At 42.6% G+C, this 26,428-nt stretch overlaps 2 protein-coding genes across 7 annotated transcripts in view; one reads left to right on the forward strand and one right to left on the reverse strand.

Moving 5' to 3' along the window:
* Positions 1–330: 330 nt before the first annotated feature.
* On the reverse strand, positions 331–10,482 carry LOC116487124 (serine/threonine-protein kinase MRCK gamma-like). Its single transcript, XM_032183740.1, has 3 exons — positions 9,970–10,482; positions 1,559–1,640; positions 331–412 (listed from the first exon to the last, which is right to left on the reverse strand). Exons 1-3 carry the CDS (start codon positions 10,184–10,186, stop codon positions 331–333), a joined length of 381 nt encoding a protein of 126 aa, XP_032039631.1. The 5' UTR covers positions 10,187–10,482.
* A 1,954-nt stretch (positions 10,483–12,436) lies between these two features.
* CDC42BPA (CDC42 binding protein kinase alpha) overlaps positions 12,437–26,428 on the forward strand; it is a 150,223-nt gene continuing 136,231 nt past the window's right edge. For 5 of the 6 annotated variants that reach the window (XM_032184440.1, XM_032184441.1, XM_032184442.1 and 2 more), the window contains exons 1-2: positions 12,438–12,844; positions 13,337–13,554. In XM_032184440.1, the coding sequence (XP_032040331.1) occupies positions 13,359–13,554 (196 nt within the window). In that variant the 5' untranslated portion in view covers positions 12,438–12,844; positions 13,337–13,358. Of the gene's footprint in view, positions 12,845–13,336; positions 13,555–26,428 lie in introns of all 6 variants that reach the window. The other variant, XM_032184439.1, reaches the window with a different exon arrangement.

The following is a 26,428-nucleotide window of genomic DNA, read 5'->3' on the forward strand; positions in this document are numbered from 1 at the left end:
GAAAGCCCTTTCAGAAACAGTATCTTGTGGTTAAGCTGCATTGATTCGAATACAGGTACATATTTCCTAGTTGGTATTTTGCATATTCCTATAAGGTAGCTGGAGCTCTTCCTAACTGCTACATTGGCTCTTCTGTACCTAAATCTTACCTTTTTTTCTCCAGTCTTCAGAAATTCTGCCTAAAGGTCTGTTCCTTTTATAATATTCACAACCTAACAGTCATCGGTATGGACTTCACAGGTCTGGTTAACATCAATGATTTATTTCAGCTTAGGCTCCAGAAATATGTGCTGCTACCTGAAAGATGCATACTGGTTCTTCCTTGTCATTCTAGATTAACCTTTGGTTAACAATGATGGGCTTTTCATGTATATTTACTTTAGAGCCAACTATGGCATGGTCAAGATGACATCTGAATGTTAAAGTTTAAGATCAAAGATTAAAAGTTGATCTCAAACATTTTACATAAAATTTTAAGCCATTGAATTGCACTAACAAAATCTTTGGTCATAGACATCAAGCTCAAAATATAAGGCTTTTCCTTATAGTTGTAACAACTTACACACCCTGAAGAACTCTAATCCTGTTCAAGGTATAATAAATAAAGCCCTACTGACATTAACACTGAGATTGTGTGCCTGCAAGTGCAGTTTACGCATACTTGATTCCCTGATTTATTTAATATAAACAACTACAGTCAGAATGATTTTACAGGTAACAGTGCTGTGTTGAAATAACAGACCCGGGACTACCCTACAAATCTATGTTTACAAACAGGTGCAGAGTCAACTGTAATCTGAAACAATTTAAGACAGTTTTGAGTTTATTTCCTTCCTCCATTAATGAAGTGTCATGACAGTGTCAACAAATCACATCCATGAAAAACTTCTGTTACAATAACTGTTGTGGACAGGTAACAGGATTGCTGCAGCAGGTGAATCAAAGGAGAAGAGCGAGTGTGCCATACTGGCCAGAGTTACTCTCTCTCAGCATCTTGTTGTGGCTCATCTACGAACGTCTCCACCACTGCTCTCCCAAACTGTTCAGCAGCCCAACTTCAAAAGCCAGTTAACAGAAGGACCTCTCAGCCTAGCTTAGCTTGCACTTGGATTGAAAGAAATATTTCTACTGAGATTTTTATACAGATTCAGCTGCTAGTCATAGAGCATGCTCTCTAAAATATTACTTTTAATGTTTTTGTTTTTTTGTTTGTTTGTTTTTTGGGGGGTTACTTTTATTAGAGGAAATTTAGAAGAGCATTTTCTACAAAGAAAGTCAAAGTTTGCCTTGGACCCAGATTTGCTTAGGAAAATCTTCCATCTTTCACAACTATAAATCACTTCCTACAAAAACAGCTTGCAAACAAACCTGATTTTGCCAGTAAGGCAACATGTATAGCAGAGCTGGTTTAAATCACTTACCCTTGGGCAAACTCATGTTGCAGAGGACAGCGTACAGCTAGACTCAGTGTTTCCTTTGCTCAGCAGTTAGTGGGACCACAAAAAAAAACACTATCTTAGGTATCAATAAGCACAGTGAATGTTCTCCGAAATCCCACAAGATGGCAGGAGAGGCAAAGAAATTTAGTGTTGGAAAAGCTTCCAGTCTTTCATAGTTCTCCTCTGTGAAACTATTTGTACCTGAAGAATTAAATAGAAGATTATTTTAAAATAAGATGAGAGCAACTTTGAAAAGTGTATCAGGAAGTCCTCATGGATCTCCTGGAAACAGTGGTATGGTAATTTGGTGACAAGGCAGCACTAAGAGATTTAAGTAGGTAATCATTCATCTGGGAACAATCTCCAGAATTCGTTTCTGGTAGAAAAAAAAAAAAAAAAGACAAACAAGAAGTGGACCAAGGAAACTTTAACAATTGATTACAAATAGTGTTTAATTTTAAATATCACAGCACGCAGGAATTTTGTCTGAAGCATTATTTTCTCAAGTTAGATAAAACATGAAGAGATTAAAAGCATTGAAAAACACAGTTTCCGAAGAAAGGTAAATTTTTAGTCCCTTCAATTTACCAGATGAATTCTCTCCCTGATAAGCAGCTTATAACTAAAAATCACTGCCCAGACCTCATGCACGACTTCCTGATTACTAGTAATAAGTCTTCATTCATTCCAAAGACTGACCACTTGAGAATTTGACTAGTAAATTAACCAAAACCATCTCTCTGTACAAACAGAAAACCATATTTCTCTACACAAAAATTTCAGTCATCCCAGTGAAACTTTCCTATTACCCTACTGCAAAAGGGACGGTTAGAATCTATGACGCTGTATTCACAAAGTGCAGAACTACATATTTAAGAAAGAAACAAACAAGCAAACACCTTACCAGCAAGTTTAACAGCAACCCTCCTATGTTGCAAGAAATATTTTTGCTATTCCTACATACTTTGTGAAGACATTGCAAAATATAAACATAATGTTGGGAAACAACATAAAGTTATATTAGTTTCCTGAAATAAAAAGTATATTCAGCCAACTAAATTGTTCACTAGAACAAAAATCAGAAGATAAGTAGACACAGACACAATAAAAAAAAATTCCCATTGCAGAAAATGAGCCCTCTCTGACAAGCAGCGTGAGCTCTTGAACAGGTTATGTAAATGACAAGATTTCTTCTTGAAATCTTCTGATACAGCTGCCAGCATAACCATTGAGTTTCTTGAATGAGACAAGAACGTTCCTCTCTATTTTGGAAAACCAAAGAGTTAAAAACACCACAGAAACAAGGCGGCTGTTATTTCAGCAATAACATTAGGTGACTGTTATCGACACGATTGGCCTGATTTCCTCACAAAGCAAATAAGAAAGCCATCTAAAAGGATAGAAAAACCTGAATCTACATTTCTTTCCTCTTCTCTTCCAGTGAGTGACTTCTGCTATTCTTTCAAAGTCACCCTTTTTAATTTAAAAGCAAAAAAAGTACCTACTTGCTAATATAACTACGTCAGACTGCAAGCAGGGTGGCAAAACTACTGCACTGTTCTTTCACAGCACTGCCTTTAGGAACCTTTTTGCCCAAACCAGCCTCAATGACAGAGAGATCATCCTTAAGAGAACACTACAGAAAAAGTAAACTGGTTTTTCCCAGTCCTGCTTATAAGCAAAACTGTGGAGTGCCCTGAGACTAGAAAAAACCCTCCAACAAGGAGTTCACTGTTACGGTATGAGAGTGGGAGGCACTGGGGAAGAAGGGCTTTATCTTGTCTATTTACATTCTGCTACTCCATCCTAGAGATAAGTTTTAGTAATACAAATAAAACATTTTCCTTGCTCTGGAGGCAGCAAAAAGACAAAAGACTTCTCTGCCCACTGTCGTTCTTAACTAAAGGTGGCAGAATTTCCACACAGCTTCAAAAGAGCTGCACGTCTGAGTTAATTTTTCAAGACATTTTATCCATTTCATCCACAATTCAATATTGATGAAGCTCATACTAATTGTTTTTTTTTTTTTTTTTTCTCCTGTTTATATATGAATGAGTCATCATCAAATAGAAGGTTATTTGCAAGAACAGCCCCAAACAGCACAATTCTCTGGAAAAATCTTTTGAGCGCCCAGAGAAAGCGAGGAGATACAAACAACAAACCAACACTTTATAGAGGTGCAACACTCGTGCCAAGTAACCACTTGTGAACACAGTAGGTAGTAAGAGAGAAAAATTATAGAACACCCCTTAGCCAACAAGTCCTTAGCAGTCTGATCTAGCTAACAACTCAGGCCTGCAGGAAAGCAACTACTTCACGGAGAGCATCTATCAGCATGCTACACATTCAGGCATCGAATGAGCGTCCGATCACTGACAGACCTGGGAAGACTGTTAGCTTGGAGACATGAACAAAGTTGCTAACTATTTGTAATAAAAAGCATTAAAATCTGCTGACCCTTAGACTGAGTTACACAGATCAAACAGAACAAATGCATACACATACTTCTGCCTCATGCAAAATGAGAGGACACCTGCCACAGGAATCACCAGCAGGGGAAAACCAAGACGCCCCTATAGCTGGGTTTACTCCCTACCACTGCAATACTGCATCAGACAAACCCCAGCCAGGGAGGTTATGCCATCACGCAAGAATAACCAGGGGTGACGAGGAATTCATCCGGATGGTCTGCACTCAGCTCTCAGCATGTCCCAGCCATTCCCAAGTAAGCAGAAAAATAAGAGAGGATTCAGCTTTCCTTGCTGATGGGTCTAAACTGTGAGTTTGTCTACACTGCTGGCAACGATGTGGGAAAACAGTACTAGGAGTGCTCGAGCCACGAGGACACAGACCTGTCCCCCTCTAACTCTAGCAAGGATGGAGGGCTAGGATGAAGCTGGGAGCACAGGATCCCATCGTTCATACTAGAGCACAGACAGGCTATTTCTCCTTGTACGATCACCTCTGCCTTTGGAGATTTTCTCCTGACTTTTAAATCCAGGCATCCCTTCCACCATCCTTGTTTACTTCTCACTCAGTTGATCACTGTGCAAACACAGTTTCACTTTGCCTCACTCCTACCCTGATACTATTTGCAGTTGGCTGTCATAGTAGGTGACTTGGAACAAGAGAATACACACATATTTGTTAAAATAGCCTGATTCAGTTAGTAAAAAGAGCTATTTACTCGTGTAAAGGACAGACTGGCCTGAGGCAAACACAAAGTTGAACCAAACAGTTATTTACATTTGTGTTAACCTGCAAAAATGCAACACAGGGCACACTTGTGAAAGCAGCAACTCCTCCAGTGATGTTAAGGGCACGTTCAAAACTGAGCATCACTTCAAAGAACGAAAGGAAAGGTCCTGTTATGCATCAAGACCAGATTAAAATACAGATACATCAAGGATTTAAACTACTCAAACTTTACTCAGGTTTCTAGTCATAATGCTTTCAACTGATTGTGTTTTCTTCCAGTTTTCGTTTTTAATTGTAATGTGACTGACCCCATGAAGGAACTCTTCCAGCAGCACGTTATTCCTTGCGCACTGTAAGGACCTCTCGTCTTCCTTCCTGCCTTCTACAAGATCTCACAATTTAAGCTGGGTGGCTGACCTGGGAAAATTCTGCCTCACACGGTAACGCATGAAATTTCAAAAAAGACACAAGAGCTAAGCACACCAGCCTTCTTTAAAAACAAAACCAACCAACAAAACCCACAAGAACACAGAACTCTTGGAACAGGATTTGTTGTTCTAACAGGAGTTAAAATGCACAGAGTTGTGGGAGCAAGCCTTTTTCCTCATCTCAACTCACCCAGCTGGCACAGGATCCCTTTCCCTTTCTCCCAGTACCTTGGGTCCCTACAAACCCAGACCAAAACAGGACCCACCTGTCTCGGGCTCCTTGGTGAAGCCCAGTCAATTACAGCTGCAAGGCAGAACATTTCCTGGCAAAACTTGCCTCTGGGATACTTCCTCACAGGAACAAAACGTACAGACCGATCGGGTACATTCACCCACAGCACAGCTGTGGTACGCTTATTAAACACATCAGTATATTTAAGCTGCGTGGTACCTACATAAGAAAGTGCTCCATAGTTACAACTTTAATTAAGCACCAGAAATGAACTAAGAGAGGAAACATTAACAGCAAAGAAATCACAAAGATGGAGCTGTCCTGGCCACCAAAGAGCATGAGAAGATCCTTCTGCTACTCAAAGGCCTGAAAGCCAGATAATATAATCCAGATATTGATTAGAGATACCTGCATATCCCACTTGGCCATGCTGAGCTTGTGATTGCATGTTCAGGGTGAGTGAACGTGGGCATAAACACATAAAACAGTTGGGTTAAGTTGGGGGATCTCACTGGGGAATGCTTCTTTGGACTTCAAAAATGTTGCCTATTTCGTCTTTGTAGGAGTTTTTTTTTCCACTGGATAAAGGAATATCCACAATGGTCCAGAGCTCCGGAGTAAAACTCTCAGAACGTACCTGTTTGTCTGGGACCATACAAGAGAACACTGTCCAAAATCCAAGCAACAGCAATACGTGATAAAGCGTTTCCAACTACAGAGTATCTCCAGTTATTTGAGTCAAAACAAAGAGAAAAAAAAACTTCAGCCCTTTACTACTGCACTCCTGTCTGCAGACCGCTTCGAGCACTGTCAGAGTTGGAGACTGTTCCTACAAACCTTCTTTAGTTCAGCTCCATAATAGCCACGAACAAAACACGAACCGACAAGATGCGCCACCTCTCTTTCCCCCCTTCCTTCCACCAGCAGGTCAGATGAGTCTGCCAGCTCACCAGTCTTTAACCTCTGGCATGGGAGCTCTCTGGAGCCTGCAAGAGGTCATGAGTAACTGGAAAAAAACGTCTGTATTTCTAACTTCAATGTTCTGCACAGAAGTCCCTAATTTCCATGGAATACATTTTGAGTCAAGAAGGCAGAAAGCTGTTACTGAGGCACTCGAATGCTGCTTGTATGACCACGATAACTGGAACTTGTTCAAGACCTGTAATCAGACAGATCTGATTTACTGTCCTTCATACCTATGTAATTAAAGCCCCTGGTAAAAGACTGGCTTTGTAAAATATTACGTTTCCACCATGCTCATTCAATACGTTAACCTCCTAAGAGTTTGTTAACGCAATTTCAATGGCCAGAAGAGATGTGGTGCAGACGAATGACAGAAGTGTAAGAGCAATGCCAGCAGTCCAGTCCGGGACCATACCAGCAGTACCACCAAAAAATTTCAGTTTTGATAGAGATGAAACAAGAGCAGTGAAATTCATATACCAGAGGAGGAGAAAACGCAAAGAAATAAACGTGCTAAAGGACTGCTGACATTTTACCTACAAGAAAACAGACGCAACCAAGTCACTGATCTCCCACTACTCACAGTGGCCTCCACCTTCCCTACTCCATCTCTTCACATATGGTGAAGAGTTCTCTCCACTTCTCCATTGATGGAAAACTGAGCAATATTGTTCTTGATTCTTTTTAAAGTCTTTTCAAATCAGTGCCATTGTAAAGGGAGTTTGGGAGTCTTCTTAGATCAAAAATATTTCTGCAGCTCCTTTCCATCACGGTGTTCTTCTTTCAGGCTGAGTTCAGCACCATGCATTTACCCCCTCACACACCTGAGTAACAAGGGCAAACCCCACACACAGGAAAGGAAAAGCAAAACGCCTGGAACACAGAATAGCTTCTTGCAGTAAGCTCCAGTCACTAAAATTAGCCAGTCCCATTTCCAAATCACAAACACAACTGTGAATAGAGATAAAAGTGAGAACTACCATCAAACATGTACAAGCCAGGACTAGGGGTTGGGTTCCTTTCACAATGTCTCAAGACACAGTCTCCCTGACTAACTCTCAGAGCTCAAACACATGGGCAATCTTTGCAGGCATCTTCACATCTAACATGCATAGAACCACAGAACAGCACTGGGAGGAACCTTAAAGATCAGCTAATTCCAACCCCCTGTCATGAGCAGGGACTCCGAAAAAATCCTACACATGATAAACAATATCAAATCAGCAGTATGTCACAGAACAAATCAGGAATAAAGACAGCTAAAGTAAGTATGACTTTACATCAAAAAAGGATTTCTAAAATCAATGCGGACTATAAACCACAAAGCAATCAACCTGATAATTCAAAGTCATTTCAAGCATTTCAAGAAGACGGAAAACCTCCAGAAAGTCAAGCGCAGTCACGTGGCAGAAACTTCACTTTCGCCACTTGCTGAGTTAAACTTGCAACAGCAACCCAAAACAAAATACCTAAAACCAGTGCAGATGCCCACCTGTTTTACCCTGCTTATTCTTTTTAATACATTATAGGACTACTTCTAGAGCTAGTCATAAAACAGTCTTTCAAAGATGCAAGGCCTACAACACAAAACGTCTTGGTTCCCCTCAATCCAGCAGCAGCCAGGTGGCTATTACAAGAAGACCACATCAGCTTTTCCGTGCTAGGGGAGCTCCTAACCCACTGTGCCCAAAAATTCACCTTGTGCTACAAACATCCAGTCTCACAAGAAATGAGTCATGTAATATCTAAGACCCAGGACAGCTGAAACAAAAACATACATCCACTAACAAAAAAAAGAAATCCAAAAGCTCCGCAAAACCAAAACAGCCCTACCTCCACACTGCATCAGTGACAAGTACCAATACACCATTTGCCACTTCATTCAACAGTGTATGGTCGCCAAAGAGCTACGTATTAGACATGAAAAAAAAAAAGAAAAAAAAAAGAATAAAATCACTCTTTTATAAAAGCAGTTTAAGCTTAAGAAGATTAACAGTTCTCAGGGGTAAATTTCTATTCTGTCACCTGTAAATCCACAAACATCCAAGTACAATTCCAATACATTCAAAGACAACTCCTCATAGCAATAACACACGTGTTAGTGTTTGGCATAAACTCATATTGGTCCAGAACGGCGAGTGACACCCACCAGAATATTCCAAGTTTTAGTTCACTGACAGGAGAAAACAATTAATAAACTACATTCAAAACTACGAGTTTTCAGAACTCGCTGGGGTAAAGCTGGCATTATTTTCCCTACTTCTCAAGTAGGGAGTTGGAAAAAATAAACAAACTAATACGAGCTGAAAGCACTGAGACTGACAGAGGTGAGGACAGAAACTACAACTTCTGGCTGCCAGCCTCCCGCTTCCACCGCTGCTCGCTGTGATTCTGACTTGAAAACCACATCTCGCCTCTTTGTCATCAACCACTTCCACCAGTTCCCCTTTGGGGAAAAGAGATGCGTGGTGAGGTTATGATTACACCAGGGAACAGGCTAGTCAGATGGCCAACTCCTCTACAGACTACACTCTCACATTCAAATAATCCTGTCAGCCAACGTATTTTCCAAGCCTTTCATACCTTCCGTATAACACAACAGTTTGTGTATGGAGATTCTGCAGAAGTACCTTTATTACTACTTCCTCCTTAGCTAGAATGTATTAATTACAGACCATTCCCTTAAATAGGAAGAAAACAAAAAGCAATGCACTACAAACAGTGTAAGAAACGTAATTACAGAGTCAGATGTCCTTTAGATGTCACTGTGACTCCATTAAGGAGCAGGCACACAACACACACACGCCTCGTGTTGTCAGATCAGTTATCAAAACAACGACTTTCCTCGGTGACTTCATTACACACGACTCAAACAGCCCATTCATCAAATGCCTGCTATGGTGGGAAAATGGGCTTTTTAAGAAAACGTCGCCTTCCAGATGCATTTATTACAAACCAGACGCGAGAAATACTTCTGAAAGGAAACGCAGAAGTACAGCAAGACTTGAAGTTTGAAGGTCACATACAGTAAGGGTTAGCATCAAGGCTCTTATGGCAGACTGCTACTTCTCTTTGCCAGCTATATGTAGAAGGAGAAGAAGAATCAGAATAAAAAAATAAAGCCAGCCAGTTCTGTGATAACTTCAGAAGAACTGGACTGCCGTCATTCAACCATTCTTATTTAGAACTTGCAAAATACCGTGATGTTGCACTAAAACTAAGGAAGAGAATGGAATGGAGGATGGGGAGGACACCATTTCATTCTGATTTTCAACTTCACCTCCTTAAGTCAGCAATGCTACTATGTTAAAGACAAGAACACATTTATCCCCATTTTCACTCCAGACAACAAACCAAGGATTGCCTACTGAGCTGTTGGTCTCCAAATATCACAGAATTGGTCCCTCATCCTTTTCTATTCCCACTACCTTCAGGACACAAACCCCAACACCTGGGTATATACACTTCATGGACCAGGATGTGAACCACGTTAAGATCATGAGGTCTATTTTACACACATATCTCAAAGACAAATAACCAATACGGATCTGTAGTCAGCACCACTGCCATCACGTTTACATACACTTCAGCTGACAACATTTCACAGGAACACACCGTTAGACTCAATCCCCTCTCACCCATCAATACCAAACACAAAGCAGACACCAACACGGGCACACGCACCCAAACCAAACCTATTCCAACTTACCCCATTCCAGATACTCGAGGATGTTCTTCTCTCTTCTCAGCGGGGAGTTATTGCACTCATCGTACAGGCAGATGAGGATATCCAGCAAGGTCTCCACGCTGAAGCACTGCCCGTTGCTTTGGGTCGGCCCATCCAGAATGAACTGCTCCAGCTGCTTCAGGCGCACTTCTCCAGACATGGCTGTTTCGCTTTGCATTGGGGGGTCTGTTTTAAGCATTACTTCGTTCAAAAATTACTTCGTGCCGTCGTGGGGAGCTTTGCCTTTCCTCCTCCTGCTCCTGATGCTCATCGGGTCTCCTCCCGAGGCTTGTCAGCGCTTCAGGGAAGGCGAAGGTTTAATCTCCACACGCTCCTGCGATGCTGCGCCAAGGGGCGGCGGGCACCATCCCTCCCTCCCTCATCGCCGCCACCCTCAGCCCGGCGCCCTGCGGCCCGGCCCGGCCTCGCTCAGACGCGGGAGCCGCCGCCGAGCTCGCGGCAGCCCAACATGGCGGCGCGGCTGGGGAGGGGGGAGCCGCCGCCGAGCGCCGCCGCAGCGCGGGGAGCCGAGCCCGGGAGCCGCCGCTACTGCTGGGATTGAGGGGAGGAGGCTGCCGGGGGCGGGGGGGCTGCAGCAGGGAATGCAGGGAGACGGGCGGGACCGGCACCGGGACCGGCCCCGGGGAGGGGAGGCTGAGGGCAGCGCGGCCCCGCCTCGGCCCCGGCTCCACACGGGGCTCGCCCCTCGCCTCGGGACGGCGGGGCGCGGGCAGGCGCTGAGGCGCTGAGGCGTGTGCCCTCAGCTCGGTAACCGGCACAAGACTCTCAGCGTTTGATGTTTTTTGTTTGTTTTCGCTATAACAAGCACCCTTATATATTTTTTTCACTTTTCTTCACTGAGGTATATAATACGCAAGCACTCTGAAGTACCCATCTAGATGAAGATGAAACGCGGCATCAGGAGTAAACACAAGTCCCACGCAGTTTGCTTAGATTTATAGAAAAGTGATGTTCAGGATCTCTGAACTGCGTGTAAACTCACTGGGGTGAAGTTAGGCACAGGGCAGCGACTCTCGTCTTGTGCTGTTGAGAAGGAAAAATGGATGGAGTGTTCTTCAGGGAGGAGGAGTGCACTGACTGGTAAGCACGGGAATGACATCCAAGGGTTTGGACAACGTCTTGTGGAAGGAAGAGACTCTCCTACCAACTCATGATGGATGAAAAAATGTGTGGAGAATTTGACTCCAAAAACTTTCTACACAGAAACCCTCCACGAAATGTCTTTGGAACTGCTGAAAATATAGGTGAGCTTGTCAGAGGTAGGAGAATTGACATTAAGCTATGACGCTGGGGACAAGGCAAGGGTTTCCCTCCTATTGTGAGGTACACTGTCAGTATGACAGGGGAGCTCTCACTACAGCTTTTGTACTGGCACCCACGCAGATCCAGACATGCAGTTAGTGTTTCTTTTCCTCTCCAACAATTCCCAGCTGCTGCATTTATGCTCTTTCCTATAGAGCTTTTCTCATCCCCTGGAAAGTGCCGCCAATTTGTGTCCAGAGATAAGGAGAGGATAAGGATACAACTCTGGGGTTAGGAGCACCGTGTATGATGCTTGGGAAGAGGCAACTGAGCATGCTGAATGCAGCAGGATTGTGGAGCATCCTCTCTGCTCTGCCATCTGCAACACCTGAAGCAGGTCCACCAAGTCCAACTCCACCTGTAGAGTGCAGGAGGAAACTTTGCTCTGTGCTGTGGTGACAAGACCCAAGATGTGCAGTGGGAGAGGGCTGATCATTCCCTGCTCTCTCCCTGAAAGGGCTGTGCTGAAGCTTTAAAATATGTTTGAATTAAGACTTTTCCTAATTATGGCAATACGAGTATCGTCATTGTCTTCAATGCGGCTGCCAATAGGAAGAAAACCCTTGCCTTGTCCCCAATGTCATAGCTTAACGTTAATTCTTCTACCTCTGACAAGATCACCTACATTTTCAGCAGTTCCAAAGACATTTCATGGAGGGTTTCTGTGTAGAAAGTTTTGGGAGTCAAATTCTCCGCACATTTTGTCATCCATCATGAGTTGGTAGGAGAGTTTCTATCTTCCACAAGACGTTGTCCAAACCCTCGGCTGTCATTCCCGTGCTTACCAAACAGGCAGCGCGCTGCTCCTCCCCGAAGCACAGCCCATCCATTTTCCTTCTCCACAGCACACGAGGCGGGCGAGGGAGCCGCGCCTCAGCGCCTGCCCGCGCCCCGCCGTCCCGAGGCGAGGGGCGAGCCCCGTGTGGAGCCGGGGCCGAGGCGGGGCCGCGCTGCCCTCAGCCTCCCCTCCCCGGGGCCGGTCCCGGTGCCGGTCCCGCCCGTCTCCCTGCATTCCCTGCTGCAGCCCCCCCGCCCCCGGCAGCCTCCTCCCCTCAATCCCAGCAGTAGCGGCGGCTCCCGGGCTCGGCTCCCCGCGCTGCGGCGGCGCTCGGCGGCGGCTCCCCCCTCCCCAGCCGCGCCGCCATGTTGGGCTGCCGCGAGCTCGGCGGCGGCTCCCGCGTCTGAGCGAGGCCGGGCCGGGCCGCAGGGCGCCGGGCTGAGGGGGGGACGCCCGCCCCGGGGAGCGATGCCCTTGGCCTGGGGGAGCGAGGCCGGGGCAGCGCCGCCCCGCCGGGAGTGAAGCCGCTGCCGGGGCCTCGCGGGACGCGCAGCAGCAGCAGCAGCAGCCGCGGAGAGCAGGGAGAGGGAGGGAGGAGGGTGGCGGCGGCGCCGCGGCCATGGGGAGGCTCTGACAGGGCGCCCAGCGCTCCCCTGCGCCGTGCCGGGGCCGCCCCTTGGCGCTGCATCGGAGGAGCGGGGGGCGATGAAGCCGTCGGCTGCCCTGGAGCGCTGAGAGGCCTCGGGAGGACAGCCGGTAAGCAGCGGGGGCAGGCGGAGGAAGGGCGAGGCTCCGCGGGACGGGGCTGTGCCTTCAGCAGGCCTGGTGAGGGCTGCACGGGGACCCGAGGCCCTAGGGATGCGGTGGGACCCCGCTGGGGCTCGTCCTGCGTGACCCGAATGGTGGATGGAGGGGGAGAGCCGCCTCAGTGTGCAAACGGCTCAGTCTGAGGTGGCCGGGGTGGTGAGATCGGCTCCACGCAGCCGTGGTTGAATTTCAGGGTAGCTGTTACCATTGACGTGTCAGAAACAGACAGATATTTTTCATCGCTAACCACACGTTAAGTGATTTTTCTCTTCTTAAAAACGATGCACGCAGACACGCGCTCTATGCATCCGTGTCTGAAACTTCCTGGGCTTCACTTTCAAGCTGGAAATGCTGAAGGCACCTAAAAATGAAGCACAACCACAATTTTATTAAAAATCCGGTTGACATTTCCTTTTTTTTTTTCTTTTTTTTTGGATGAAGTATACTTAAAAAAGCCCCCCCAATGCAAAGCGAAACAGCCATGTCTGGAGAAGTGCGCCTGAAGCAGCTGGAGCAGTTCATTCTGGATGGGCCGACCCAAAGCAACGGGCAGTGCTTCAGCGTGGAGACCTTGCTGGATATCCTCATCTGCCTGTACGATGAGTGCAATAACTCCCCGCTGAGAAGAGAGAAGAACATCCTCGAGTATCTGGAATGGGGTAAGTTGGAATAGGTTTGGTTTGGGTGCGTGTGCCCGTGTTGGTGTCTGCTTTGTGTTTGGTATTGATGGGTGAGAGGGGATTGAGTCTAACGGTGTGTTCCTGTGAAATGTTGTCAGCTGAAGTGTATGTAAACGTGATGGCAGTGGTGCTGACTACAGATCCGTATTGGTTATTTGTCTTTGAGATATGTGTGTAAAATAGACCTCATGATCTTAACGTGGTTCACATCCTGGTCCATGAAGTGTATATACCCAGGTGTTGGGGTTTGTGTCCTGAAGGTAGTGGGAATAGAGAAGGATGAGGGACCGATTCTGTGATATTTGGAGACCAGCAGCTCAGTAGGCAATCCTTGGTTTGTTGTCTGGAGTGAAAATGGGGATAAATACTTAGTTTTCTTTAACGTAGTAGCATTGCTGACTTAAGGAGGTGAAGTTGAAAATCAGAATGAAATGGTGTCCTCCCCATCCTCCATTCCATTCTCTTCCTTAGTTTTAGTGCAACATCACGGTATTTTGCAAGTTCTAAATAAGAATGGTTGAATGACGGCAGTCCAGTTCTTCTGAAGTTGTCACAGACCTGGCTGGCTTTATTTTTTTATTCTGATTCTTCTCCTCCTTCTACATATAGCTGGCAAAGAGAAGTAGCAGTCTGCCATAAGAGCCTTGATGCTAACCCTTACTGTATGTGACCTTCAAACTTCAAGTCTTGCTGTACTTCTGCGTTTCCTTTCAGAAGTATTTCTCGCGTCTGGTTTGTAATAAATGCATCTGGAAGGCGACGTTTTCTTAAAAAGCCCGTTTTCCCACCATAGCAGGCATTTGATGAATGGGCTGTTTGAGTCCCGTGTAATGAAGTCACCGAGGAAAGACGTTGTTTTGATAACTGATCTGACAACACGAGGCGTGTGTGTGTTGTGTGCCTGCTCCTTAATGGAGTCACAGTGACATCTAAAGGACATCTGACTCTGTAATTACGTTTCTTACACTGTTTGTAGTGCATTGCTTTTTGTTTTCTTCTTATTTAAGGGAATGGTCTGTAATTAATACATTCTAGCTAAGGAAGAAATAGTAATTAAAGGTAATTCTGAAGGATCTTCACCCTAAAACTGTTGTGTTATACGGAAGGTATGAAAGGCTTGGAAAATACGTTGGCTCACAGGATTATTTGAATGTGAGAGTGTAGTCTGTAGAGGAGTTGGCCATCTGATACCCTGATAATAATTATTAAAAAAAAATCAAGTAAAATCATACCGTTAGAATACATGTGTTTGGAGCACATCGTGTTGAGTGCTGGTAAATTCTAACGTCTGATGGAAAGAATGGATCCTTCCAAGGTTCTGCCAGTGCCTGAAGCTGTCTGTAACAAGTCTTACAGAGCACTAATGGAAATAATACCTTATTTTGGCCTTTCCAAAATAGTGTTTCTTGCTGGCCTCTTTCTGTAACTTTTTGCTCTCCCGCTTGCAGCTGTTCCTTAGCAGGACTCCAGCTTCAAGTCAGAGCAGTTCCTCCTGCTTTCACGGAAGCACTGTCAGAGCCCTCTGTCTGTTGCCAGTTTTACTCTTCAGATTTTTAACTTGAGATGTTGGAGAGGGGTTGTGAGGTGAAATGTAGGAGCAACGGTTTCTAGTGGCTGCCTTTGGAAGTGTCACATGAACGGTGTTGTTATCTTGCAAATGCTCCCGAGCTGTCTCTGCTGCCTGCCAGCGCTCCTGGTGAAACCAGCACCCTTGGCGTTCCTGTTGAGATGCGGGTCTTGGCAAAGCGAGGTTCCTACAGGAGTTGTTATGCTTCAGCTCGTGGGTGCAGTGAACCTACGAAGGGCATCCTGTTCCCTGGTGTAACCGTAACCTCACCACGCGTTTCTTTTCCCCAAAGGGGAACTGGTGGAAGTGGTTGATGACAAAGAGGCGAGATGTGGTTTTCAAGTCAGAATCACAGCGAGCAGCGGTGGAAGCGGGAGGCTGGCAGCCAGAAGTTGTAGTTTCTGTCCTCACCTCCATCAGTCTCAGTGCTTTCAGCTCGTATTTGTTTATTTTTTTCCAACTTCCCTACTTGAGCAGTAGGGAAAATAATGCCAGTTTTACCCCCAGGGAGTTCTGAAACCTCTTAAGTTTTGAATGTGCTGTATTAGTTTATTTCTCTTATCAGTGAACTAAAACTTGGAATATTCTGGTGGGTGTCACTCGCTGTTCTGGACCGATGCGAGTTTATGCCAAACACACATCTGTGTTACTGCTATGAGGAGTTGTCTTTGAGTGTATTGGAATTGATCTTGAAATGATAGGAACTTGGATGTTTGTGGTTTTATAGATGACAGAATAGAAATTTACCCCTAAGAACTGTTAGTCTTCTTAAGCTTAAACTGCTTTTTTAAAAGAGTGATTTTATTCTTTTTTTTTTTTTTTTTTTTAATGTGTAATACGTAGCTCTTTGGCGACCATACACTGTTGAATGCAGTGACAAATGGTGTATTGGTACTTGTCACTGGTGCAGTGTAGAGGTAGGGCTGTTTTGGTTTTGCGGAGCTTTTGGATGTATTCTTTTTGTTAGTGGATGTATGTTTTTGTTCTAGTGGCTGTATGTTTTTCAGCTGTTCTAGGCCTTAGATGTTCCATGTGTTGTTTCTTGTGAGACTGGATGTTCATAGCACAAGGTGAATTTTTGGGCGCAGGGGGTTAGGAGCTCCCCTAGCACGGAAAAGCTGATATGGGGTTAGTGCAGTAGCCACCTGACTGCTGCTGGATTGAGGGGAATGAAGATGTTTTGTGCTGTAGGCCTTGCATCTTTTTAAGACTGTTTTATGACTAGTTCTAGAAGTAGTCCTATAATGTATTAAAAAGAATAAGCAGGGTAAAACAGGTGGGCGTCTGCACTGGTTTTAGGTATTTTGTTTTGGGTTGCTGTTGCAAGCCAAACTCAGCAAGTGGTGAAAGTGAAGTTTCTGCCACGTGACTGCGCTTGACTTTTTGGAGGTTTTCCGTCTTCTTGAAATGCTTGAAATGAGTGTGGAGTATCAGCTTGATTCCTTTGTGGGTTATAATCTGCATTAATTTTAGACATTCTTTTTTTCACGTGAAGTCAGTATGTTTTTAGTTTAACTGTTTTTATACCTGACTTGTTCTCTGACATGCTAATGATTTGATGTTGTTTATCGTGTGTAGGATGTTCTTCTGGTGTGCGTGCCCATGGCAGGGGACTGGGATTGGAGGATCTTTAAGGTCCCTCCCAGTGCTGTTCTCTGATTCTGTGAGTTCTCGGTGGAGAGATGCCTGCAGAGACAGACGGTGTATTTGAGCTCTGAGTGTTAGTCAGGGCATGTCTTGAGATGATGGGAAAGAAACCAAACAGCTGGACTAGGTGTGTTGTATGTGTTTGACGGTAGTTTTAATTTTTATCTCTATTGACAGTTGCATTCATGATTTGGAAATGGGACCAGCTAATTTTAGCGACTGGAGCTTAGCACAAGGAATCTGTGCTGTATTCCAGGCATTTTGCTTTTCCTTTCCTATGTGTGTGGGATTTGCCCCTGTTACTCAGGTGTGTGAGGGGATAAATGCATGGTGCTGAACTCAGCCTAGAAGAAGAACATAGTGATGGAAAGAAGCTTCAGAAAAAAATTGATATATGAAAACTCCCTTTACAATGGCACCAATTTGAAATGACTTTGAGAGGAAACTGGAACAATATTACTTTAGTTCTCCATTAATGGAGAAGTAGAGAGAACTCTTCACCATATGCAAAGAGACAGAGGAGGGAACTGTGAGTAGCAGGAGGTCAGTGACCCAATCGTGTCTGTTCTCTTGCAGGTAAAATGTCAGCAGTCCTTTAGCATGTTTATTTCTTGGTGTCTTCTCTTCCTCTGTTATATGAATTTCTCTGTTTTCATTTCATCTCTAGCAGAACTGAAGTGTTGTGATGTGTAGGCACTGCTGGTACGGTCCCAGACTGGACTGCTGGCATCGCTCTTATACTTGTCATTTGTCTGTACCACATCTCTTCTGGTCATTGATAATGGCTCTATCACCATAAACTATTTTTTCAAGAAGGAGGTGTAGAGAGTTTGCTTGTGTTTTCTTTGGGGAGCTCTCTCTCTCCTTCTTTCCCTCCCACTGACTTAAAAATGGTGCGTCCATTTTCTGGTTAGGTTTGTTTTTAAATATTATTAACAAAAGAAAATAAGTTCTTGCCTGTGGACTTCTGCATCTCTTCTGTGTTATTCACCTGTTTGTAAATCGTGAAAGAAATCACAGGTGTTTTCAGATACAATTTGTTTCCATGTTGTTTTTAGAACAGGCTGGTTAGAAAAATCCTTCATCTAGATCCTTTTCTTCACAGAGACAGCAGCATAAGACATAAGCTTCAACTTCTTTACTTCTTTACCTGTTCCTTTTTTTTTTTTTTTTTTTTTTTTTTTAAAGTAGTGCTTAGTACTGTCTTACCAATTTAAAAGATATTTTGCCGGGAAATTGCATTTTAGGAGTTGACATTGTTGCTTTCTTATTATATTCATAAAACTGGGAATGTCTCTTGCTCTCAGTGATGTAAGTTATTAAATTCTATTCATGAAAGAACGAGCATCTTGCTTGTCAAGGCCACTTAATGCGCATACGTACATCCCTACCTTTAAAAGTGAGTCATTCCATTGCTTATGCTCAAGGTATATGGACGTATGGGGTCTTCAGTGCTGTCAAATAGAAATGACCTTCAAATCTGTGTTTCAGAACATTGTCTGAGCAGCATGTATGGGGATGCAGTTTTATACCAAATTACTTTATAGAAAAAGACATTAGAGGACAGTAAGTAGAACAGTTCTCCGTGCACGCCTCACTGTTAGGTATGTTAGGTAGCTCTGTGTTTACCCTTTGGACCTTTATAATTGTGACCACATGCACATTTCAGTTCTGATTTTTGTTTTGTACAGGGGAAACTAATTACTATAAGTCAGTCAACAGTTGTGATGTGATCAAATGGTCCGTGAGAGCATCCAGTTAATTCTGCTTGTTTTTCACTACGGTCAAAGCCAGTTTCCAGAGAAGTAAGCCATTAACCCATTGTGACAAATTTGTTTTCTAAACTTGTTTACAGTACACTGAATGATTTTACACCTCTTTCTACTTAAAAATAAGTTTTTGACAGTTGTTCTTTTTGGCGGGTTTTGTTCATTTGGAATGAGGAAGTTTGGATGTATTCAGAGGCTGCCTCATGGCTTTTGGGATTGATGTCCTTAGGTTGACTGAATTCTGTCAGTGACGTTCTTTTTATTGCAGAGGAGTGCCGCTTGCTGAGGTAGAAAGCCATCTAATGCTACATTTTCAGGAATTTTAGGAATGCCTTTATTCTGTACAGAAATTCCTAGCATGCTGTGGTCTAACATAGACAAACGGAGAAATACAATAATTTGAGCTGGTCTGCTCAGTGCGCGTTATAAACCTTACGACAAACCATAAACTAGCTGTTACTAAGCTATTTTATCTTAGTGTTAATCCAATGGCTTATTTGTGGGATGATCATAATTGTAAAATGTACTGCTGGAATAGACTGAAGGTGTGTTTGGATTCGTAACCTTTGTGCGGCGTGGGACGCTGTGCTTGTACGTGTTTGAAGTCCTTCCTCATCTCTCGCCTTTCTCTTGAATTTTACTGACATACTCTTTTTATAACCTCTAGCGTATTACTGGTTCACAGTTGACTGAAAGAAGGATATTGTGCTGTAAGAACAGTGAGCCTATTTGTTTCGATACAGTTTCATACTTCAGGATATATACATGCAAATATATATATATATAAATATATACAAAGACGGAGAGAAAATGCCTTCATTTCTGCAACTTTATCTTATGTCCATAGATTAGTGCTTGAATTCTGAATTGCAGCATTAAATAGCAGAATTTTTTATTTGATTCATACCTGCAGCTGAATAGTCAAGTGCTGGTTTCTTGATATTCTGTTGCAATTAAATTGCAAATACAAAATTTCCAGCAACAAAGTGGATGCAGGTAACTACCCCAGCAGTTTTTTCCCATGTTATTTTCTGAAGATGGACAGTGCAAGTTACACTAGATGTATCTTTGCAATATATTCATCCATTCATAGCAACCCTTTACTTTTCCTATCTCTATTGCCCATTGGCACAGTAAACTTCTAAACCAATTAGCTACCATCGCCAAGCTGTAAAACCTGACTAAAAAAGGTACAAAGAATGGTTGGGACAGAATTAAAAAAATTGACCAGCTAGACTCTTATCTTTTGGGAAATCAGTGATATCTTCCATGAGTGTTTGTACTTGTTTAATTTGATTTTCTCTTTTTCTGGCTGAACAACTCTGGTCTAACTCACCTCCACGTACTATTTTTCTGAAATCCTCGTTAAGCTTAGGAATGCTGCTAATGTGGGTGAAAATCTTTTAAAAACAGTGAGTGAATTAGGTCAATCGTGTGCAAACTTCTTCTGTTAAGCACAAGGTTTGACATAAACTTAATAATAACAGATAATTTATTTTGCTCAGAAATGTAGTAGAAATAGATGGTAATTATTTTACTGGAAAGACATTGGCGAGTTTTTAGTGGCCTTCTGAATGGAAGGGAAAAAGTATGTCAGGTGCTAATGACTATATACTCTCATTTTGTTCAAACTTTGTTGGCTACACCTCCAATGCTTTATTGCTGTTTTGGTAGCTTTCTCTCTGGTCTCAGCAGTCCTGTTTTGACTTAGCTTGGGAGCTTGGAAGCTCTTAATTGTCAGGGTGGAGGAAACGTGAGCATTTTTTCTGTATGAAGTGAGATTTTAAAAAAAGTATTTCCTCTCACTGTTGTCGTTGCGTTCATCCTTTTAATCTTAAAATCCTTCTTTATTTGGGGATTTTGTGATAGTTCCCTTTGTTGTCCTCTTATCCCTCTGACTGTTGCTGTGGATCGTAATTCTGTTCCACATGTGGTGCAGGACCCTTGGGGTATCCATTTTTGAGTTCTTCCTTCTTTCCTTTCTATGCATTTTTAATGGGTAATGTTATTCCAAAACAGAGCTCTAGGTTGTCCTCGCTAAGCTGAGGCTGCCATCTCTTCTTCCCGGCGTCTATTCTGTTGCGTTTTATCTGAGCAAAATGTCAGTTTGTCTTTCCAATGTGATGCAGATACCCATGTCTCTGTCTGAAACGTCCTTGGCCAGAATCACAGGTTCTGGATTTTCTTTTTCTTTTTCCTTTCCTTTCTTTCATCTCTGAACTTGCTCTGTTTTGTTGGTCAGGCTCATAACGCAGAGATTGTGTGTAGAGAACTGTTGCAAAAAAATGTTCCTATTTCTTATGTAATTCTTTGTTATAGGTGCACCCACAAAGCATTTTCAGTGAACACGCTGTGTATTTTCCATTTGATCTGGTACTTGTCAATTAATTTACAAACATGAGTGATCCGCAGTATTAAACTCTTGTAGAGCAGGGGACTTGGGCTGTTTGTTCTGGTGGTTATTAAGAAGCTGTTTGTTTTTTTTTTTTTTACTTCTGTGGTATAAATGCTAAGAGACTTAAGTGAGAGAGTGTATCATTTTAATACCCTAAACAAATATGAAGAAATAATATGAAGGGTAGGAAAGTTGAGGAGATTATACCAGTGTTTGTACCAAAGAGGTGGACAGGACTGTGACAGCACAGCCTCACAGTGGCTTTACGTACTCTGGTTTCTGCAGTCCACGTTCTGAGGCTGCTCCTAAGATTCCCAGGAGCATGCAAGGAGCCTACAATTTGGACCTGAATATTGATGTTACCATCTAACAGGTGTTTGATGTAGAAGTTCTGTGAGCTTTTCTGTTTCCAATAACAGTTTCCAAGACTCCTCTCGCAATGCATGAATTCCCAGTTGTGAAGAGGAGTCGTTAAAATGGTTCTCTGATTTTGACGAGGGCAACTCCTTAGGTGAAAAAAAAATAATTTCCTCTGTGTTCTTTGGTATTTGGCACAGTATTGCTGTTCAGTATGTTTTCCTTCTGTATTTTGTATCTGAAAGACCAAGAGTTTTGTTTTAACAACTGTGGAATAGTTATGTTCTGTTTCCCCTAACTTTTAGAAAACACTTGTTGAGCACAGTGTTGTGCTGTTTTGTGATAATGTAAAAGGGTACTTTTATAATTTTCATAAGGACTGACAATAAAGACTTGGTTTTGATGTGATAAGACAGAAGGAAATTACAGAAGCAGCCAACAGAAATTTGCTGAGAAAGTTCGTATCATTTAGCTGTAGCTTGTGTTGTGGGACACTTTATTTTGATGCCTGTGGCCCCCTCACTCAGCATATTGACTATTTTTACCTTCATAGCTAGAAATCACCTTTGGCTAACAAAAAAAATACATTTCTAAACTTCTGTATCTTTGCAAAAGTCATTAACAGGAACAGATTGAGGCAAATATTATCTTCTGGATGTAAATATTTGGAAGGTTATCTTTTTTGTTTTCTCAATGCTTATCTTCTCTGAAATGTTATCTTCTCTGAAAACGAGGAATGACCAAACTCTACTGATGGTAACACAGACTCTCAAAAAGCAAAGTCTGAATCGAGTTACAGTTACTAAGAGAAAACTGTTATGATGTATATTACCCTGGTTGGTGTCTGTTAGTTCATTAATCTGGTAATTCTTGGTTAACTTGTTCCGCTAGTAATCCTTTGTTTTAAGATATGATGATCTAGGAGCTAGTGGCTTGCTTCTAGTGCCATTGTTTCTTAGCTCCTTGAGTGAGTACTTGTACAGGTATGTGACTGTATATATGCTGCTTGAACTCATGTTTCAGCTGTTAACCTGAAAAGTCTCTTCTTTGTCAGAGCTGTCATCTGATCTTATCGGTCGTAGCCTCGTGCGTTACTGTTGGGCAGTGGAAAGAAAGGGAGCAGAGGGGCAAGAAGTTGCTGATGTGCTGGGTAGCTGCACTCTTCTCGCACTTGTACGTGGCTTTTGTAGATGACTTTTTATCCACAACTGAGATTATTTAATGGAATTACTCTGTGTTTACTGATGGTAATACATTCTCCTTGTAATGCGTGGCACTGCCAGAAGAATGGGGTCTCATCTAAAAATTCTCCATGTAATCAGTAGTTAACGTAATGGCAAAATTAAAGCACATTGTTTTCTTCGTAATAGAGCAGTTTGGTCTAGAGGTGTTTTGCTTTCTCTTGGTTGTGTAGGTTACGCTGTCAGTAAATGTATTCAGCCGTGTATGTGATAACAGTAAGCATCTGCAAGCCAAATTCTCCTCATTTAATGGATGTGAATGTGAAGTTAATTCCCATACAGTGTTAAAGCAGTTCCCGTTTGTTGCCGAGCTTTTAAAGAAAGTTAAGTCACTTACTTGAGAGGGTTAACTGGTTAATTATGTATGAGCTCTAGTTTTCAAGCTCAAATACCGTAGCTTTTTCTAGATACCCAGAGAGAGAACATTTATTTCGGTGTAGTTCTTACATGTTTTGCAAGTATGCTTTTATTTCTTTCCAAGCTGGGAGGGTTGTAAATGTTCTTTTTCCTTTCAGTAGTATGATTCCTGGAGAGAAAGTCACTCACAGTGATACTGGGCACTAGTGTAGATTGTAAAAGTCTGAGAAAGGGGAGGGGAAGGGACAGTTATTAGCATCTTAAACATCTCTGCAAAGAAATAGAGGCATGGCTGTGATCCATTGAAGGCCGTTTAAAAACTTACCGGAAAAGTAGTTTCTAGTAGGTTGATAAGTAAGTTCCTTCCAAAATTTTGTCCAAAGTTTTTGTAACATTTACTGTAGAAATTCCTGGAAGTGTGGGTGGTTTGTAACTTCTGTGTGTTTAAGTGCTTTATTCATTTTATTTATTTATTTATTTATTTTAAGTTTTCAGTGTACTGTTTGGATGCTGTTGTTGTAGGTGTAGTTTCTTCAGAAAGCGTGGAATTTTCTTCTTGTGATCCTGTTTCTGTCATCTCTGCTTTTCTTTCTCTCCTCTGACTTTAGCGTGGTGCGCCTGAGAACAGTGGCAATTGGTTTATTTCTCATAAGGGAAGTGCTCAGGTGAATGTGTGCCAGAAATTGTGTTCTGAAGGACTGTTCATGTAGTACGAATTCAGGGCTCCGTAAAAAGCTAGGTTTCTTTTAACTAGTAGAGCAGTTTGTACCTTGCTTTTTCAGAATCCCTTCTGCAGCCCCACAAAATGTGTGCATGCCTCTGGTATTTCAGTCAAATTTTTCCAAAGCGTCTTAGTATCTCATATGGAATGCAAGTGTATGTTGAAATCTAGCATCATACTTATTAAATATTTATTACATTATTAATTTAATATTTACTAAATAGCCCTGTGCTAATCCCTCCTCTGCATAAGCGTTACTTAGCCTGAGGGGACTTCGGGGAAAACTATTGGTGGTGTAGGAGCAAGTAACTGTTAGACTTAATTAAGCTCAAAGAGGAGAAAATGAACATTGGTATACTAGAAGCTTTTCCCTTAAAACTTGATGTGCTGTCAGGAGGTCAAGTTGCATGGCATGAGTGATAAGCAGAAACTCTTATAATCATATTATAATGCAGCTAACGCTTGGAGGTACCACCTGAAAAGCATTATGTGCACGGGTATTTCTCAAAAAAGTTGTAGCTGAAGGATGAAACAAGTCTTCTAATGACCTTGTCGAGTAGTTGTCAGTTCAAGTGAAAAAGCATAGGTAGGTAATTTCACTGTACTGTTACTTCAGTGGATCAGGAAATCACTCCCTAGTCATTACTTCATTCTGGACCTCCTTGCAAGGAGTTGATTTTTAAAGCAACTGTGCAAAATGACTCCATTTCTTGGCTCTAGAGGACTTTCCACTAAGAATGGATGGTCTACGTTTTTTGTTAATTTTGTTCTGGTGCTTAAGGACTGCTGGACATGTTCTGTATGGTTCCCAGAGGCTGGTTGGTCTGTTTTTTTTACAGCAACAGAGTCATAACATGCCAGAACATAAATGCTGAAATTTTCTCATCTTAAACAGTACTGTAAAAGAACAATCGAAGAGCTGTTGTTGAGCTATTACTTCACATTCAGCAGCTACCTTCCAGGCACAATGTAATTTCTGTAATATGTAATGCTTTACGTAGTGACTAAGCACGTTTTATATATGGGGAAACTTTGATCAATAAGGGTATTCTTGAGTGATTTTACTGTTTCATTACTAGCTGTTTGTTTCTGGCACAAACAAAACATGAAGTAAACTAAATTATACAAATCACTATCATTTATCTTTTTGCTCTGCCAGTTTCAAATGACAAAAGTTCTCAAACTGTCCCAACGTAGTTACTTATGTACCTAGACTAGAAGAATCAAGGAGCAGACGTTCAAATCCTTTGAGTTCTTTGTAAGCATGGTAAGGGTTGGATTTGCATGGCCTATAGCAGCCCTTGCAAACACTTTCTGAATATGAAGAAGGAATAGCTTTTTCTCTACTTTCCTGTTGCATATGTAATATTTACAAAAGGACTGTGACTGAGGGTTCTGACTCGTGATTTCATATACCAGGACTTGAAAAATGTTCCTCCTATTCCTTCTTCTGCAGTCAGATGTGGAAGGTCATGAATGCAAGTGTAATCTGAAGTCACAGGCTGTACTGAACTGAATTTTCATGTTGGTCTGTTAAAAGTAGGGTTTGGGATTTTAGTCCAGTTTTGGCTTTGTTAGCAGATGGACAGAAAAGAGTAACTTCTAATAACTTTGATGGTTTTAAGTGAACTTTCTTGGAAGAAGTGTCAATTCAATATTAGACTTCATCGTAGCCACCTGACATCTGAAATGATGGATTGTCCTGCACACCTGTGTAAAATCAAAGGCAGTCAGAAAAGTAGGGAGGGCTTGCTTATTTCTTGGTACAGAACAATAATATCTGCATCAAGTGCAAACTAGTGCAAAACCAGAGCCTCCATCACTATTTGTTTTGGAGAGCTTCAGTAGTTCATTTGTGGTTTTGCCGCTTGTAAATAACGCAGCTATCCCGTCTTCCCAGCTTCTGCTGAAGGATTTCATTCTCTGTCTTTGCTGCTGCTGTCTCGCCGTCTCTCTGAACTGGTGAGGAAGGGTGCGGGGACAGTTGCTCGTGGATTGCTTGAGCTAAGTCTCAACTTGCACGGGGGAATCTTTCCTTCTCCTGAAGGCTCTTGGTTTCTTCCGGCTTCTCTTTGCCATCCCATGTAGCACAGGCAGCCTTCTTTTATCTACTCGTATAACATTCTTCTGCTCCCTTCCGTTTTGTGGGGTCAGTACCGGAGTAGGTGAGCTGTGGATTAAATGGAGAGTATTTCCTTCACTTATCCCTTTGGATGCCTTTTCCTTTTGCTTTCTGTGCTTTAACTTGTAGCTAAGACTCTGAATTATGTGTTCAAGAAAATTCTAGGCTTTATTATCACAGCCAAGATAAGCTCTATTCTAAAGTACTGCTTGGCTACAAGAATGATAATACTTTTACTGTGGGTTGATTTAATTCCTCAAAAACACTACTGCAGGCGGTTGCATTGGAAAACAAGAGGAGTGTTTGTCCCCTGTGACTTCATTAACTGTATACTGTGCATCATTTGGGGGATTATTAGCTGAGAAGAGTAGGTAGGATTGAAAACTTAAGTACTTGAAGTAATCCACTAATAGTTTTCCTCTTTGATGTTGCTAAGAGAAAGAAAAATACAAGAGAAGTTAACATGCTATTTTTCCTTTCTTTTGCTTTCAAGGCTGATAGTTCAGGAAGGAAACCTTACAATAAGAGAATTTCATCTGTACCGTTTCAGTGGTATGGGAGAGCACCGGCATTCTGCTTGCTTTCAGGGCACTGCCCTCTACTTAGCTTCTACAGAACAAATAGATCGCATTTCAGACCTGTTCCATGGTGGCTAAGATTTATAACTCCTTCCAAAA

This window comes from Aythya fuligula, chromosome 3 (genome assembly GCF_009819795.1).
Source record: "Aythya fuligula isolate bAytFul2 chromosome 3, bAytFul2.pri, whole genome shotgun sequence".
Lineage (NCBI taxonomy): Eukaryota > Metazoa > Chordata > Aves > Anseriformes > Anatidae > Aythya > Aythya fuligula.

Coding starts and splice junctions, on each gene's coding strand:
- LOC116487124 (XM_032183740.1), bottom strand. CDS start 10,186: ATGCTTAAAACAGACCCCCCAATGCAAAGCGAAACAGCCATGTCTGGA. Junction 1,641..9,969: donor CCTCGAGTATCTGGAATGGG/GTAAGTTGGAAT, acceptor TTAATTCTTCAG/GTACAAATAGTTTCACAGAG. Junction 413..1,558: donor TTTGCCTCTCCTGCCATCTT/GTGGGATTTCGG, acceptor TTTAACATTCAG/ATGTCATCTTGACCATGCCA.